The sequence below is a fragment of the Nanorana parkeri genome, unplaced genomic scaffold (assembly GCF_000935625.1).
Source record: "Nanorana parkeri isolate BGI_ZX_2015 unplaced genomic scaffold, ASM93562v1 scaffold109, whole genome shotgun sequence".
Classification (NCBI taxonomy): domain Eukaryota; kingdom Metazoa; phylum Chordata; class Amphibia; order Anura; family Dicroglossidae; genus Nanorana; species Nanorana parkeri.
In genome coordinates, this window is record NW_017306377.1 from 2,291,603 (window position 1) to 2,306,306 (window position 14,704).

Below are 14,704 nucleotides of genomic sequence, written 5' to 3' on the forward strand. Positions count from 1 at the left end.
TAACTTGTGATCAGATTCAGTATGAAGAAGGTGGTTACATTATAGGCACAGCCACTGGCTCCATTACATGCTCTGTTTTGGCGACACCTGTTGATTAGTCTGATTTGCATGAAAATCCGTTGCTCATGGGCTCTCCGGAAGCCACTAAAATCTAGGTACCTGCAGTACGCAGATTTAATTTTTTTCTAGAGTTGTTGCTTAAGACTGATCTCAGGGCATCCTGCAAAACAATGTGGGATCTCAACAATCTATTAAGAGATGTCCTGCACTCCTCCGCGGAATCATCAGTGCCAACATAAGTGGAACAGGGAGACACCATATTGCAGGTGTAACAATCAATGAGATCTGAATCCAGCGCTCACTCACTCTCCCCTATTGATGCCTTCACAGAAATGCCCCATCCTCCTTATTCTTTTCTTTTACATGCAGTGCCTCATTCATTTCTACTACATGCAGTGGCTTAGCCACCTCTACTACACACAAGTGCCTCATCCATCTCTACTACATGTATTGCCTCATCCACCTCTACTACATGTAATGATTTATCCACCTCTACTACATGCAGTGCCTCATCCATCTCTACTACATGTAGTGCCTCATCCATCTCTATTACATATATTGCCTCATCCATCTCTACTACATGTAGTGCCTCATCTATCTCTACTACGTGTATCGCCTTATCCATCTCTACTACATGTATTGCCTCATCCATCTCTACTACATGTAGTGCCTCATCCATCTCTACTACATGTAGTGCCTCATCCATCTCTACTACATGTAGTGCCTCATCCATCTCTACTACATGTATTGTCTCATCCATTTCTACTACATGCAGTGCCTCATGCCAATTACATCCAGTACCTTAGACATCTCTATCTCCGTATTACATGCACACAGTGCTGCAGGCCTGTTTGTTAAACACAGTGTAATACAGTGCACATGTAATATAGAGATATAAAGATACCAAATCACACCAACAGGTGTTAATGGTCCCTAGAAATAAAAGAATACTGCAAACAGCATCACAGGGTAAACATTTGGCATTCATTTCTCCCATTATTATATTGCTTATGTAATCATCCCAACAATTAGGTAACCCCAAGATGGTATCTAGGTTTACTAAGAAATGTTAAATGATCCCAAAGGGAAGCAGAGGATACATTTTTATATACAAAACAGTTCTCAGTTGGGTTCTCATTTAATGCAGCTGACCTGCCATTTGTCATTTTTCATTTATCTCTAGCCTACAGTGAAAGATCACAGAAAACCTTAATGTCGCTTTGTGGATTTCACAAATTCCATTGCACTGAGGACAAGTTGCAGGTGGATAAAGTACATTTATCAACTGTATCTGAAACCTCTCAAGGGCCTAATATGAAGGCCAGGCATATCCTCCATGGTAATCTACAATTACATGAAATGTATACTACATGAGCCATTCAATATGTGGGAAATTAAACAACTTGAGTGCACGCTGAGAAAATTAAGACTTTGCTTCTTTTTAATTTCTTCTATTTAATAAAGTGGATGTGAAGATTATTAATTGGATGTGAAGACAATGTGAAGAATGTTAAATGTTGATATCAATTGGCAGATCTGAAACACAATCGAGCATGCCGGCATTTATGGCACTAAAGTTATAGTGTAGGTTTTACATTTTACAGCGCTTTATTATCCACTCAAAGAAAAATGTCATAAATGAAAGTAATGTGGAATTTTAAGGTTCTGTTACCTTGCGTGCATTAGGAAGGAACAAAAGTGCGCTGGAAGCACAAATGATACATGGATAATAGATTTCATTGAGGCTGCCATAAAGGATGAGGTTTTATTTTAAAACGTGCATTTTACATTCCATCGAGGTTGCTCTCATACAGTTTAGGCTTCATGTACAGTATGTGCATGAAAACAGGTGCAGCTTACAGTACTATTAAAGCTTAATTTTTAATTTTTATAAATAGGAGGCCTATACTTGTAAAACACCTTTGTTGTTTCATTGCAAGGGGGCCACCATCAGCTAAGCAGCTGCTGTGGAGGCACCCATGTGTGCTAGTTCCCGGCCCTGCCTGCAAGTGTCTGTGTGCGTCAATAAACACACACAGATCGGCAGCAGGCCATGCCGCTCCTCCCTGCCCAACAGGCTGATTGATGACAGAAGGAGCCTATAGCTCCTGTGCACTTAATCTCCTCCCCCGCAACCAGGAAGATTGGGATGGAGGATCGCTTCGGGGACCGGCGGCGGTTACAAGCGGCGCTGACTGGTAAGTGGGTGGGTGGGGGGGTTACACTGAAAGGTACTGGGCATGTTTTTACCTTAATGCAGAGAATGCATTAAGGTAAAAAACAAACACCCTGCCTTTAGAAATACTTTAATGCAGAATTTTTACCTTTATTAAAGTGACACTAAATTCAAGAGTTAAATCTTAAAAATGCATTGAAATACCCCAACTATTAACAAAAATGTATCTTATTTGTGTATCACTCGGCTGTAGATCCTCAAGTCATCTCTGAATTTGTGCTGACACTGTCCTTCCTTCTGGAGGGTGGCTACTTTTGTTCTCCAAGTTACCTGTGTTTGTTTTAAAGTAGCCACCGCTCCAAGCTCTCTGCCATAATGAACTACAATCTCACATTTAGTTTACTCATTTGTATTGAGATTGTAGTACATCACAGGAGGGATCTTGGAGCGGTGGCTACTTTAAAACAAACACAGGTAACTTGGAGAACAAAAGTAGCCACCCTCCAGAAGGAAGGACAGTGTCAGCACAAATTCAGAGATGACTTGAGGATCTACAGCCGAGTGATACACAAATAAGATACATTTTTGTTAATAATTAAGGTACCTGAATGCATTTTTAAGATTTAACTCCGGAGTTTAGTGTCACTTTATATCGCTACTTTACTTCATCTCCCAATACTATAATCGCATGAAAACCCTACACAACAAAAAAAAAATATTGGAACAAATTAAAAACACATTCTAAAAATTTAAAGGCACTCAAGCTCCTTTAATTCAATAATTAGATTGTCAAAGTGTATATATTCTGCTGAAGCCACCTCAGCAGTATATCATTTGAATGAAAGGTGGATTTTATAGGTGAATCTATACAGTACGCATAGGTAACTTTTCACCATGGATTTGGGCTGAAACACATTAATGGTACTGTTGAGGTATTGCGCACTTTGCATACATTTACGCTCAAGGAATGATACCTGTGTGCCAGATTGATTTGATTTATTGTGCATGGAATGAAAGAAGCACCGAATGAATCCCTATTGTCCAGAAAAGGGCTAAGCGGTAGAATGAATATTGCATCTATACTGCTTATATTGTATGCACTCTGTATTGCACATGCTAGGTATTAGGGGATGATTGCTGGTTTATTCAATGCAAGCCCAAGTAGGATTATACAGTATCTATATAAATATTCCTCAATTGAACTGTCTGAAAGCTTACACAAAAGTACTAAGGGAAGAGGTGGAGAGAAAAATGTTTTACAGTCATAATAAAGAAAGCATCTTGGACATCCTGATCATGTTTCTTGGTAACCCATTCCTGCCACTTGTTGTCAATTCTTGAAAGCATGCACAGCAATAAAGATGCCAAGAAGACCTTGACCGATATAACTCCAAAATAACTGTATGCAGAGGATTCTGTTTTTCAAAAGGGAAATATACAGGTCTATTCACTAAGGGTGAAGAGTTTGGAGAAGGCAGGAGAAGTGAACGATCTAGGATAAAATAGCTGAACTGGAAAGTGAGCTGAATTGGAGAATTTTTCCAAATCAGCTATGTTGTCCTAGATTATTCACTTCTCCTGCCTTCTCCAAACTCTTCACCCTTTTGTGAATAGACCTGATTTCAGTGAGAACAAGTTTTGAATTATTGCTGCAGAGTACTTTTGATGTCACAGTTTACATGCTTGCTTTAGTCTAATTTTGTTATTGTGTTAAATATAGAGACCGATAGATTAGCCACTAGAGATATAGTAGGTTAGCTGCCAAATTGATATGTGTCTAACTTCTCAACAGCCACATAGGGAGTGCTTTGTTTTCAATTAATTGACCAACTCCTTGACTTACATTTTGAGAATGAGCAGTAAAGCACAACCATTATGTATCACTGTAAAGCAGGAGGCAGAACCTGAGTATGTAATGAGCACATATGGTTGTACATATGTATATATGAAAATGTATTAAAACACAGTCACACAACAAGATCATTTACATCAAGCTAATCTTATACTTATATATCTAAAAAAATATTTTAAAACATTGAATATACTTTACATGCACTTTAAGCAACTTTATTAACAAACAGAAACTTGAGTAGCAGGGCCCTTGGACCAGGTATAGTTCTCAAATGTTTCTGATTCATCTCATGGCCTCAAAAAAGTTTATGTAATTCTAGTGCACATGCATGAACATCGATATGAAGCTGTTGGAGGGAAACAGATACTGCTGCATGTCTTGGTGGCATAACCTTGGTAAGCATGGAGCTTTGGGGGTGCAGGGTGGGCTAGTTCTGTTCTGAGGGGCTGGGGGCAATAGGGTAAAGGGTTTTTTTTTCCTTAACATTTAGATGTGCCACGGTACTAATCAGGCACTGGCGTGGTGAAATCTGCTGATGGCTCTGCCATTTAAATTAGTACAGCACACAGATACATTAGCTCTGCAGCTTTACTGATAGGGAGTTTCAGCTGTAGCTGTAGAACTGAGACTTTGTATTGAGACAAGGTCTCCCGGTGTGCCTTTCCAGCGCAGTAAATTGACAGATCAGTTCCAGATGGTTAACCTATCTTTCAGCCTGCTGTGCTAGATCTTCAAATGGCTACTCAGTACTTGACTTCTGTTCCCATGCTGTTCTCAGAACTGTTTAGGATTGTATTTAGGGTCCATGCTGCCATAGGCCCATGTGAGTGATGGCTCTATGCCTCCCCCGCATGTTATGTGCGTATTACTGTTTAGTCTCATTGTTAAAATTCAGCAAACTAGAGACATAAAAAGGTAGGGTAATATGCACCATGTATAGTGGTATATACAATTTTAATTATTTAAGTCATAGCTGAGCTGTAGGTACAGTGTTTCTAAAATCACATTTTGTGAATAGAGTAGGGAATAATTCAACTTCTGTCAAATTATTTCTCCAAAGTAAGGTGATATTTACACTGTCACAGAACATGTCCCACTTTAGATTTCCCCTCACCTCATGTTTCTGTACAGATGTAAAATTTGGGATTTTACATTACTTTCTGTCCTAGTGACAAGGGTCTCCAAGACAAATAGGGTAAATCATCTCATAGAGATATAGAGAGCAACTAAAACCATTCACTACAAAAAAAACTGTTCAATAGATGGGAGGGGATTATCTCCAGGAGTGGGTGATCTTCAGTATTGTAAAAATACTGTAGCCACTGACTTAATGACGTCAGTATCACTTTCTTTATCATTGTATATGAGTGTAGAGCTCGGAAATGATGCCCCCTCAGGACTGAGTCCATGCAGGGCCGGATTTCCCACAACGCCAACCAAGGCCCGGCCTTGGGGCAGCAGGAAGTAGAGGGGCAGCAGGGATGTGGAAGTCCTATCGCCAGATGCCCAGGACATGCATTTCCGGGCGCCGGGCGGGTAGTTGTTTTCTACATATAGCCCTGCTTTGGGCAAGCAGAGCTAAATGTACAGCGGGGAAGTCTCCGTTTGTTTTGTACAAGTGATCTCGGTGATGTCGCCAAGATCACTTGTATGCAGCCTGCAGTTCTGCCATTCTCCATTGGAAGGGGGGGACTGGGTTGGTGGGTTGTGGGGCGCATTGAGGAACCCGGCCTTGGGGCAGCAGAGAGAGTAAATCCAGCCCTGAGTCCATGACAGTGCATTCACAGCATGTTTCAGTCTTCAGGGTTAAAAAGGTAGAGCATCATTCAACTCAGGAGACTGAGGACATCTATAGTCAGAAAAGAACTGCTGAAGGGTTCAGCGTCAGAGAGAAAGTAAGGATTGCTGTCAGAGCTGTTTTTTTGTGTTTAACCCCTTCTGGGGGACTATTTTGCGAGTTAGCTTCAATTTTAACTAATATATAAAAACATTGAAACAGATACAAAATGGTATTAAAAAAAGAAAGGCAAGTCAATGTATGCAATATAAAATACCAGTGTACCATGTTTTGTTAAACTATTTTCTACTTAAATGTGTGTGTATATAAAGAAGATTACCAAATGTTAAAGTAAAAATCAATAACAAAAATCAGCAAACTGAAATTTATACTATAGATATGCTTTAGGAAAAACAAGGTATGTTCGTCCAGTACTGTACATACTAGCACTGCTAGTAAAAATAATAATAGCAACAATGATAATGGAGTAAAGTGGAATTGTCTTACTTTCCGCAGTTTCACCATCCTCTGTCTGGAGCTGTACACGAAAGGTTACAGGCATCCCTTGGACCACATCAATTATATCGCCTCCCAGTATGACTATCTTCTTTGCAATATCTGAAATAAAGCTATCAATGAGTACACCAATGCATTTAAAAGCAATCAAGCTATTTATAACACAGCGGAGGAAGATACTTCTAGTCTTCATTTTCTTGGCTAAAGAAACTACACGGTATTGGTATCATAAATATAGAAGGGTAAGCACAGAGGATACAGAGGTGCAACTGCTACTGGACCATAAGGTCACAAACCTGATAACTACAACCTCATGATTTACTATCACTGTGCCCACGTGACATTCTGTATTTAATAAACCAGAATTGGTCTTTTGTGTTTCTTTTTTATTGGTAAATGTTGTTTGTTAGCTTAGTAAGCTTATTGAAAAGATCCATCTACATTTCATGTCCTTAAATGTTGGAAGGGGACCATTGAAAGTTACTTTTGGAGACATGAAAGACTACTGTTGGGCATTTGCACCAAGACATTGGGGCTTTTAGTTGTCATTCCTGAAATGGCCACATAATATATAATGTTTTTCTCAAAAATACCGTGTATGATGTCTCTTAAAGGAACATATCAGGAGAGAGATACGTGAGCTGCCATTGACTTATTTTTCAAATAAAGTGTTAGTAAACCCATGAGCTTTTAGGTAACATGTAGAAGCATCATTTACATACTTGTCTAATTACTGTTTCATTCTACCCTCAATGCCCTAGTTTCTGCAAAATGATGAAGAAGTAGAAGGTGTTTATGTGTACATTTATGCCTATATGAAGGCTCCTTGCCTTCCAGGGTGTCCCTGGAGCCACCTTTACATGCAAGCACCAGGGAATGTGCTGTGTATGCAGAGAGACAGTACAGACACAGATAGCCTTGTCTGTGAACTGCAGTGTTGCCTTGCCCATCAGCTTTTAGATTGACAGCTGGTTTCCCGGAATCTGCAAGTGTGATGTAACAATGTGTCCTCCCTAATCGGAAGATGAGGCAAGCAGCAGAGACTGACCAGAGTCTGATACAGTGACAGTCATCTGAAAAAAGGTAGAAAATAGGTTTCAGAGCAAAAAATGGAAAATCTCTAGGGCTTCAGGGCTGTCATCCTAAGCATTTGGTGAGTCACTGATGGAGAATGAGTATATGCAGGACAGGTATCCTGACACTGACCAGGTCAATTGCTCAGTAATTACAGAAAAATGTATGCAGATAACAGCTCTGCAAAGCACACCCCATGTTTTATTCCTTTACAAATTATTCAAGTACAAAAAAAAGAATACCTGATGAATGTGTAAGAAATCCAATGAGCTTTCAATGCAATCTGCCTTTGCTGTACTGAATCATAAGCATTGTTGTCAGCCCTGCCTAAGTTCCCTCCTGGACTACTGGAGTCCACCTATCCTTGCCCATCTCTTTCCTTCTCCACATGCAGACATTGCTTTCTTTTCTATCAAAACAATGCTGTGCCTTGACTCCCAAGAGTCTTCCCACTCACTGCGTGAGGTTAAGAGCTCTTTGGAGGTGTAGTTCTGGAGAGTCGCCTACATCAATTGAAACTGACATAGGGCACCCTACTTCCAGCAGCTACCCTGCAAGAAATTTACAAACCGAGTGATGATGTCACAATGAGTAATAAAAGCTCTTTCTCATTACCGGAACAAGGTAGGAGGGTTAGGGGTGAAATAATACATAATATCTTGCAGCCTGAGATGTGATGGTTACATTAATTTTCTTCTTTTAGGCTTCAGAGGAGATCAGAGGGTCCAAACGACCAGATGCTGAAGGTACAAGCCAAGAAGCCTAATTTGTGTTTTCGTTGTCAGTACTGTGTGTACTATAAATTGGGAAAACCCCGGTGAGAGAAAAACTTGTAGAATTTTTGGACTTTTGACTTAATAAAAGTGGGCAAAGAAGCCCTAAAAAAACTTAAGCGAGTGGAAGTGTCCTTAATGCATTACCGTTTGGAGCCAATTCGCACAAGGTTTAGATACACCTTAACTTTTTTAACATATGGATACATTTTCAATGCCCTATGTGTGTCCACACCTCCTGCTTAGCATATCAAGTCTGGACAGGTCTAAAGCACAAACTAGCATCAGCTATTCTGGTGCTACAATAGCTTTTCTTACTCTGCGGTGAAAAAGCGTATTGCTAATCAGCACAAAGGTTGGGCACAGGGATTGATCATTTTTAATAATTTGCATATTAGCAGCCTTCCCATAGTAAGGAAAAGTCTAAGTATTATTTTAATGCATCTAGTAGTTTTAACAGCTGTTCATTTGAGAACAATATCCTGCTGTTTATTACAGTTAAAGTTCTCCTTTACAATATAACCATATTCCAGCAGGGCAGAGTTTTTGGGGGCCAGCAATCATAACCTTTCATGAGTTTCCCACAGAGGATGTTAAACATATTATTGAACTTCAAAGCTGTCATAACCAGAAGTATGTAGAATGTCATCCCCAGCGTATTTCCCGCACAACCTCTCAGATAGACTGTAGATAACTGACATTCCCAGCCATGCTACAGTACGTTGTGCTCTTCCAGTCAGTCAAAAATGGCTCCCAAATTTAGAATTCTGAGTACAGTCTTCTTTGGCACGCTGACAGTGTGCACATGGTACATAATAATTACAGTCTCAGAGGGACTACTACTGTCTAGCACGAGGAAATATTCCACATCTGGTGATGAGCATAAGTCACATTTAGAGGAAAGCATCACCAAAGTGCTGCCTACAGTTCAACAGAAATACATTGTGCAAATAAGAGTTCAACAGCCATGACGTGATTTACAGACTTCGGGCAGGGAAAGAATGATGTCAAGAAATAGAAATGATTTATAGTCTTCTTCATTGCCGTCTGTTTATAAAAGCCAGAAACTGCTAAATTTTGTTAGGTTTTAGTCCAAGGTACAGTCATTCACCGAGGGTTTACAAGAGTGTCTTTCTGCATGCTTTAGTTTGCCCGGTTTTGCTGATATGCACAGAAATTTATTAGGGGACATAAAAATGTATCCCTTATGAAAACAGCAGCCTGCTTTCATTGTTACCTCTCCTGTGCAGATGTACCGACAATGCTTAAATGGTGCAATCAAATGCTAGGAACTCACACTGCATGTCACAAGGTTGGGAAGGGGGAGCACACCATAGGAATATGTGAGTCCATGACTCGCAGCTGGAAAGATGGAATTGGCCAATATTTCAGAGGCACTGGGAGGAGTCTCTTGCTATCCTTTATGATTGACCCAACTTGATTTGTAGGCAGGTCATTAGATTATAGTTAGGCAGCTCAAAGATGCACAAGTCGTTACGAGGAGGTACTGGCAGGCAGTGACTGCAATCTATGAATTTTGGGAGAACTACCCATGGCGGCAATAAGATCTAAATTATTATTGTTTCCAAACCCTGAGGAAGGGGGGTGTCTGCCACCGAAACATGTTGGCTGTTTGAGCAACACAATTATTCTTCATTGACTCCAACATCAATTTTGGTCTGGCGCTCTTCTGTTTTCTGTCATTGAGCTGGGAATATGGAGCAGCTCAGTCACATAGTGACGAGAAGCATTCCTAATTGGCCAGCTTCCCGACCAATCAGGAAGCCGGGCAGCGAGTCATTACACGCTGCCCGGATTTCTGATTGGCCCGGAAGCCGGCTCCATGCTCCCTTGTCACAAGTGACAAGGGAGCATGGAGCCGGCTTCCTGATACAGGAAGTATCAAGCTAGGCATCGGAGCATTTGGGCGAGTACGAGTACTCACCCAAATACTCTGCATTGCCACCGATACTAGAATCAGTATCGGTGCATCCCTAGTTAGAAGGAGAGAGCAGAGTACAAGAGAAATGAGTCTGCTGATTCTCCTTCCACTGTCCAGGCAAGGGGAGATGAAAGATCTGTTATTGTTACTTAAGAGAGGTTCAGTGTGTTGTACCTCACCAGACAGGGCTGTGCGATGCGAAAGAGCATGCATTTGCATGCATGTTGCAACTTCAAACCAGGCTAAATGGTCCCAGGACATAGAAAATTCAGGTTTGTGTAAATGCAGCCAAATTGCTAGATGCTGCTAACACCTAGGTGTGCATTTAGCCATAGCAAAAGCATTACATGCTTCCAGGTACATTTAGAAATGAGCTCCAATCAGACATGGAAGCATGTATTTTAATTCCCCTGTGAATGGGATCTTATATGTGTTTCATCTGTGTATTTAGCTGTTTGCCCAAAATTCAGTTTTAAACACATCTGGCTATATGCCCAGCAATTCACAGGCCGAGTGGTTGGGATTTGTGCCTTGAACTGGTGATGTTCTGAGTTCATTTACACCAGGAACATTACCTACACTTAGTTTGTATGTTCTACTTGTGTTCCTTCCAGTTCTTCTGTTTCTGCCTAGATACCATACCCCTAGATTCTGCCTTCTCACCTTCCTGCGGTGCTTGAGGTCTGTGATCATTAGATCGTAAGATCCTTTAGCTAAGAAACTAATGTCAAAGCTCCAGTGCTACAAGTGTTCTACAAAATGTTATTAGTAACATATAGGAAATAAGTAATTCCAAGTACAGTGCAGGCAATGTCCAGAAAGCAGACAGCTCAGGTTGTTTATAAAAGCCTTGAAGCACCTGGTGGCCGGCATGCACCTACGTTGCCATTACCTGTGCTATTAACAGTTAATTTATAACCTGCTTTCGGCTGCCCTGAGCTAACACGTAATGGGCTTTTCTTCCAGCTTACTTTAACTTTAGCTTGCCCTATGGAAAGAAAATGACTAAGTCGCAGATGTCACATAGAGCTGTTCCAACACTCTGACAGCTTCACTATTATAGAAATTATTGTGCCATTACATCACTTATCAGTACCATTATATCATTCAGATATGTCATATGTCATTCACCCTTGCCATTATGTCATTCGCTTACAGCACTGTCACCTAGGTACAAACCCTGTGTCATTTCGTCCTGCTGCCAGATTGAAGATCATATATTTGTCTAGATTTCTTTTCTATACGTTTCTAAAGATAGATCTCTTAACCACACAAACTTAGAAAATGTCTTTAATATAGCAGGAAAAATTAAAAATGATGGCTATTTTAAACATTTAGGGCCCCTTTAGACCTTTGTGGTTCATTGCACCCACACGAGTGTTAATGTTAGGTATTTCAAACCTTAACGCACATAACATTTTAGTAGCCTATTTATGTTGAATGTCTGCCAATGCATCACAGCTATGGACCAAAAGTTGCACCTGCAGCATTTCATTAAAGTACTACAACACATGGCATGTCTGTTGCGTTGCAGCACTGAGCAGTTGGCACCTACTGTATTTGTACACTGGGGTACCATTTTCAATGAATGGCACTGCAATGCAGTACACAAATTGCTGTGCATTATCGTGCTGTGGTAATGAATAGTAAAATGCACACTGCAGCTAATAGGTCTGAAAGGGCCTAGAACTACAGTCAAAATATTTATATAAAGCTTTGGGCAGAGTGAAGGAGAATTAGAAGCTCTGTCAGTTTTGTGTCTCCTTTGGGAAATTTCCACTCAAGTCCTATTACAATGACATGATGTCACCGGGACAGGAAATAACAGAAAATCTCTCCAACAGGACATGGACAGAAACTAAAAGTTTAATACAATGGAGGAGAACCTCTCTCAGGATTGTATTACTGTCTGTAACTTCCCATGCTAGCAAAACCCATTACCCCAATTTCTAGTGAGAGGAAGTATACCCAATAGAGTCACAAACAGCAATAAACACCTGACAGGATTTCCAAGTCTTCGTTAGTCTTTCTAAAACCAAAAGGAAATTTGGCTGCAATTGTGCTTTAAAAGTAAACACCCCACCTATGAGCAGGCAACACCACTCTCTTTGGGCAGGGGGATAGTAGGTAGGCTGGGTCTAACTGCAACGGGCAGCGATTAGCCCTGAAGACACTGACAAAGGTTGTAACAGAATATTTGTAGTGTCTTCCCTTTAAAAGTTTAAAATGACTGGCAAGTTCACTTTAAAGGCTAAGTTCACCTTTTCAAGAAATAGACTATGCTGTAGAGGGACCCCAGTGTGTTTAAAAAGGCTGTGCAGTATTGCAATATTGTCCTTAGGTTAAAAGCCTTATCATTAGACCATGAGCACCATTCCCAACCAGCCCTTTCTGTTCAAGTTCTGGGACACTCTGACTGTTAGACGCTTGCTACCATCATTCCAGGATCAAGAGAACTTCCGCGTTCCAAACACGTGCATCTGTATTTCAAACCTGCACATGCTCAGTGCACTCTCCCTCACCCAGTAAAAGGTAGGACTGAGGAGGAGTGCGTTGTGCATGTGGGGGTTAGAGGGGCAGAGTGTCAGTGGGAGTTTTTCCGGCAGGCTTTGGGGATGTCCCTCATGGCCTAATGATAAGGCATTTAAACTAAGGACAATATTGCAATACTGCACACCATTTGTGAACACACCCCTAGACTGCACAGACTATTTTCTAAAAGGTGAACCGAGCCTTTAAAGTGTGATATAGCCCCCCGGCCAAAAAAAAAGTTATAATAGCCACAGGCAATCTGCAAAATCTGTTCCTGCATGACAATTTCTTCCTTCTGTAAGTGTCCCTTGTGCAAAAAGTATTTCTCTAGAATTGGCCTTCTGCCATCTGCCTTCTGAAGTACTCAGACTTGTAACTTAACTCTGAGCCTGCTTAAATTCCTCCCTCATCCTTTCCCTCTGCATGTCACGTGACATTGACTTTGCTTGCCATTTACAGACCTCAATACCTCAATCTGAAATTTACACACACACACACGTGAATGAAAATAGTGACTATGTTTTAACAGTTGATTTCAATAAGACAAAGCGAGTCAAAAGGTAGGCAGCTTCTGCTGTGCTCTCTTTTGCCATCACATATTGCTGTGGGGGTAGCTTTTTATGTGTTAAATGTTTATGTGTAAATCAAAGATTGTATATACAGGGGAAAAAACTATATAAAAGATCAATTTAAAAGCTAAATATTTAAAAGCAAAATATTTAAATAAAGGGGACACGGAAACCATTATAGTTTCTATTAAAAGTCTTTTTTTAAATGTTTTTTATACATGCAGAAGAGATCAACTTTTTGTAATCAATCTTAGCAATGAGTATTGCAGTTTAAAAATATATTGTAAAGAAATGCAAACTTAAAAAAAAAGATTGTAATACAAAAAAACTTTTATTTATAAAAATGTGTGAAGGAAATGTCTTAGTGTCGTGAGTCACCTGCACTCCACACAGTGTTGTGACCTTACAGGATAGTGGTGCTCGTAGTGATGACACGAATGGCTCCATGTGAAACTCCAATGAAGATCAGATAGTCACTAGCACACATGCAATCTATTGTTGATCCTATTACATATATTGAATCACTGTCACCATTTGTCATACATAGCCAACGTTTTGGGGCCAAATAGGGCCGCTTTCTCAGGGCGACATAGTGAATATACCCCTGATGAAGTCAATCTGCATTTAACAAGTGCAGGGCAGAGATTGTGATGTAGAGAGGTGGGTGGAATAACCGGAGGAAGATTGGAGCTGGTTCAGCTTACCTGGTGGAGTTCTTTCCCATATCACGACAGTTTTCTGTGTTGCATTTGGACATTTATGGTTTTATGTGAATAGCATTTAAAATAAAGATTTTATGTGTTTTTTACGGTTGTACACTATGGCCTGTATTTCTTTTTATTTGGGGCTGAGATAATATGGCATCTAGCTTTCTGGGAACACGTGTGTGGTCGGACAGGAGGATTATAACCAGTGGAATACATTAAGGGTAGATCCCCACCCAACTCTACAAGAAAGGGGCAAACAGTGTTGTTCCAAACTATTACTCAGGTCTGAGCCCCAGGTGAGCAGCACTCAATTGGGTGTTCATGCGGTGGTCATCATCTGGTGGTGGAACAACTCTGGATTATTTGTGGCCATTTCTATTTGGACTGATATTTGTATTAAGATATATATAAATATCTATCGATAGATAGATAGATAGATAGATAGATAGATAGATGAACTTTTATACACTGGGGTTGTGAATGGAAAACCCTTTGTTTTTAATGCACATGCTGTTTGAAAGACAGTCACGTAGGTTGTATTTATGTATTGTGTATGTTTAATTTTGTGGTCTGTTCACATTCAATATAACACTTGAGTCATTATTCAGGATAACACGGCACATACTTACTTCCATATGTATGACAAATGGTGTCAATGATTTAATAAAATGTAACAGGATCAATGATACATTGCCTGTGTGCTGGTGACTATCTGTTCTTCCCTGT

The 14,704-nt window shown here is 40.3% G+C and overlaps 1 protein-coding gene across 1 annotated transcript in view; it reads right to left on the bottom strand.

Annotated features, from left to right (window-relative positions):
* Positions 1-883: 883 nt before the first annotated feature.
* MORN1 (MORN repeat containing 1) overlaps positions 884-14,704 on the bottom strand; it is a 67,614-nt gene continuing 53,793 nt past the window's right edge. Inside the window, exons 8-9 of the mRNA XM_018553083.1 lie at positions 6,373-6,483; positions 884-993 (exon numbers count right to left, since the gene is read on the bottom strand). Coding sequence (XP_018408585.1) covers positions 884-993; positions 6,373-6,483 — 221 coding nt within the window. The remainder of the gene's footprint in view (positions 994-6,372; positions 6,484-14,704) is intronic.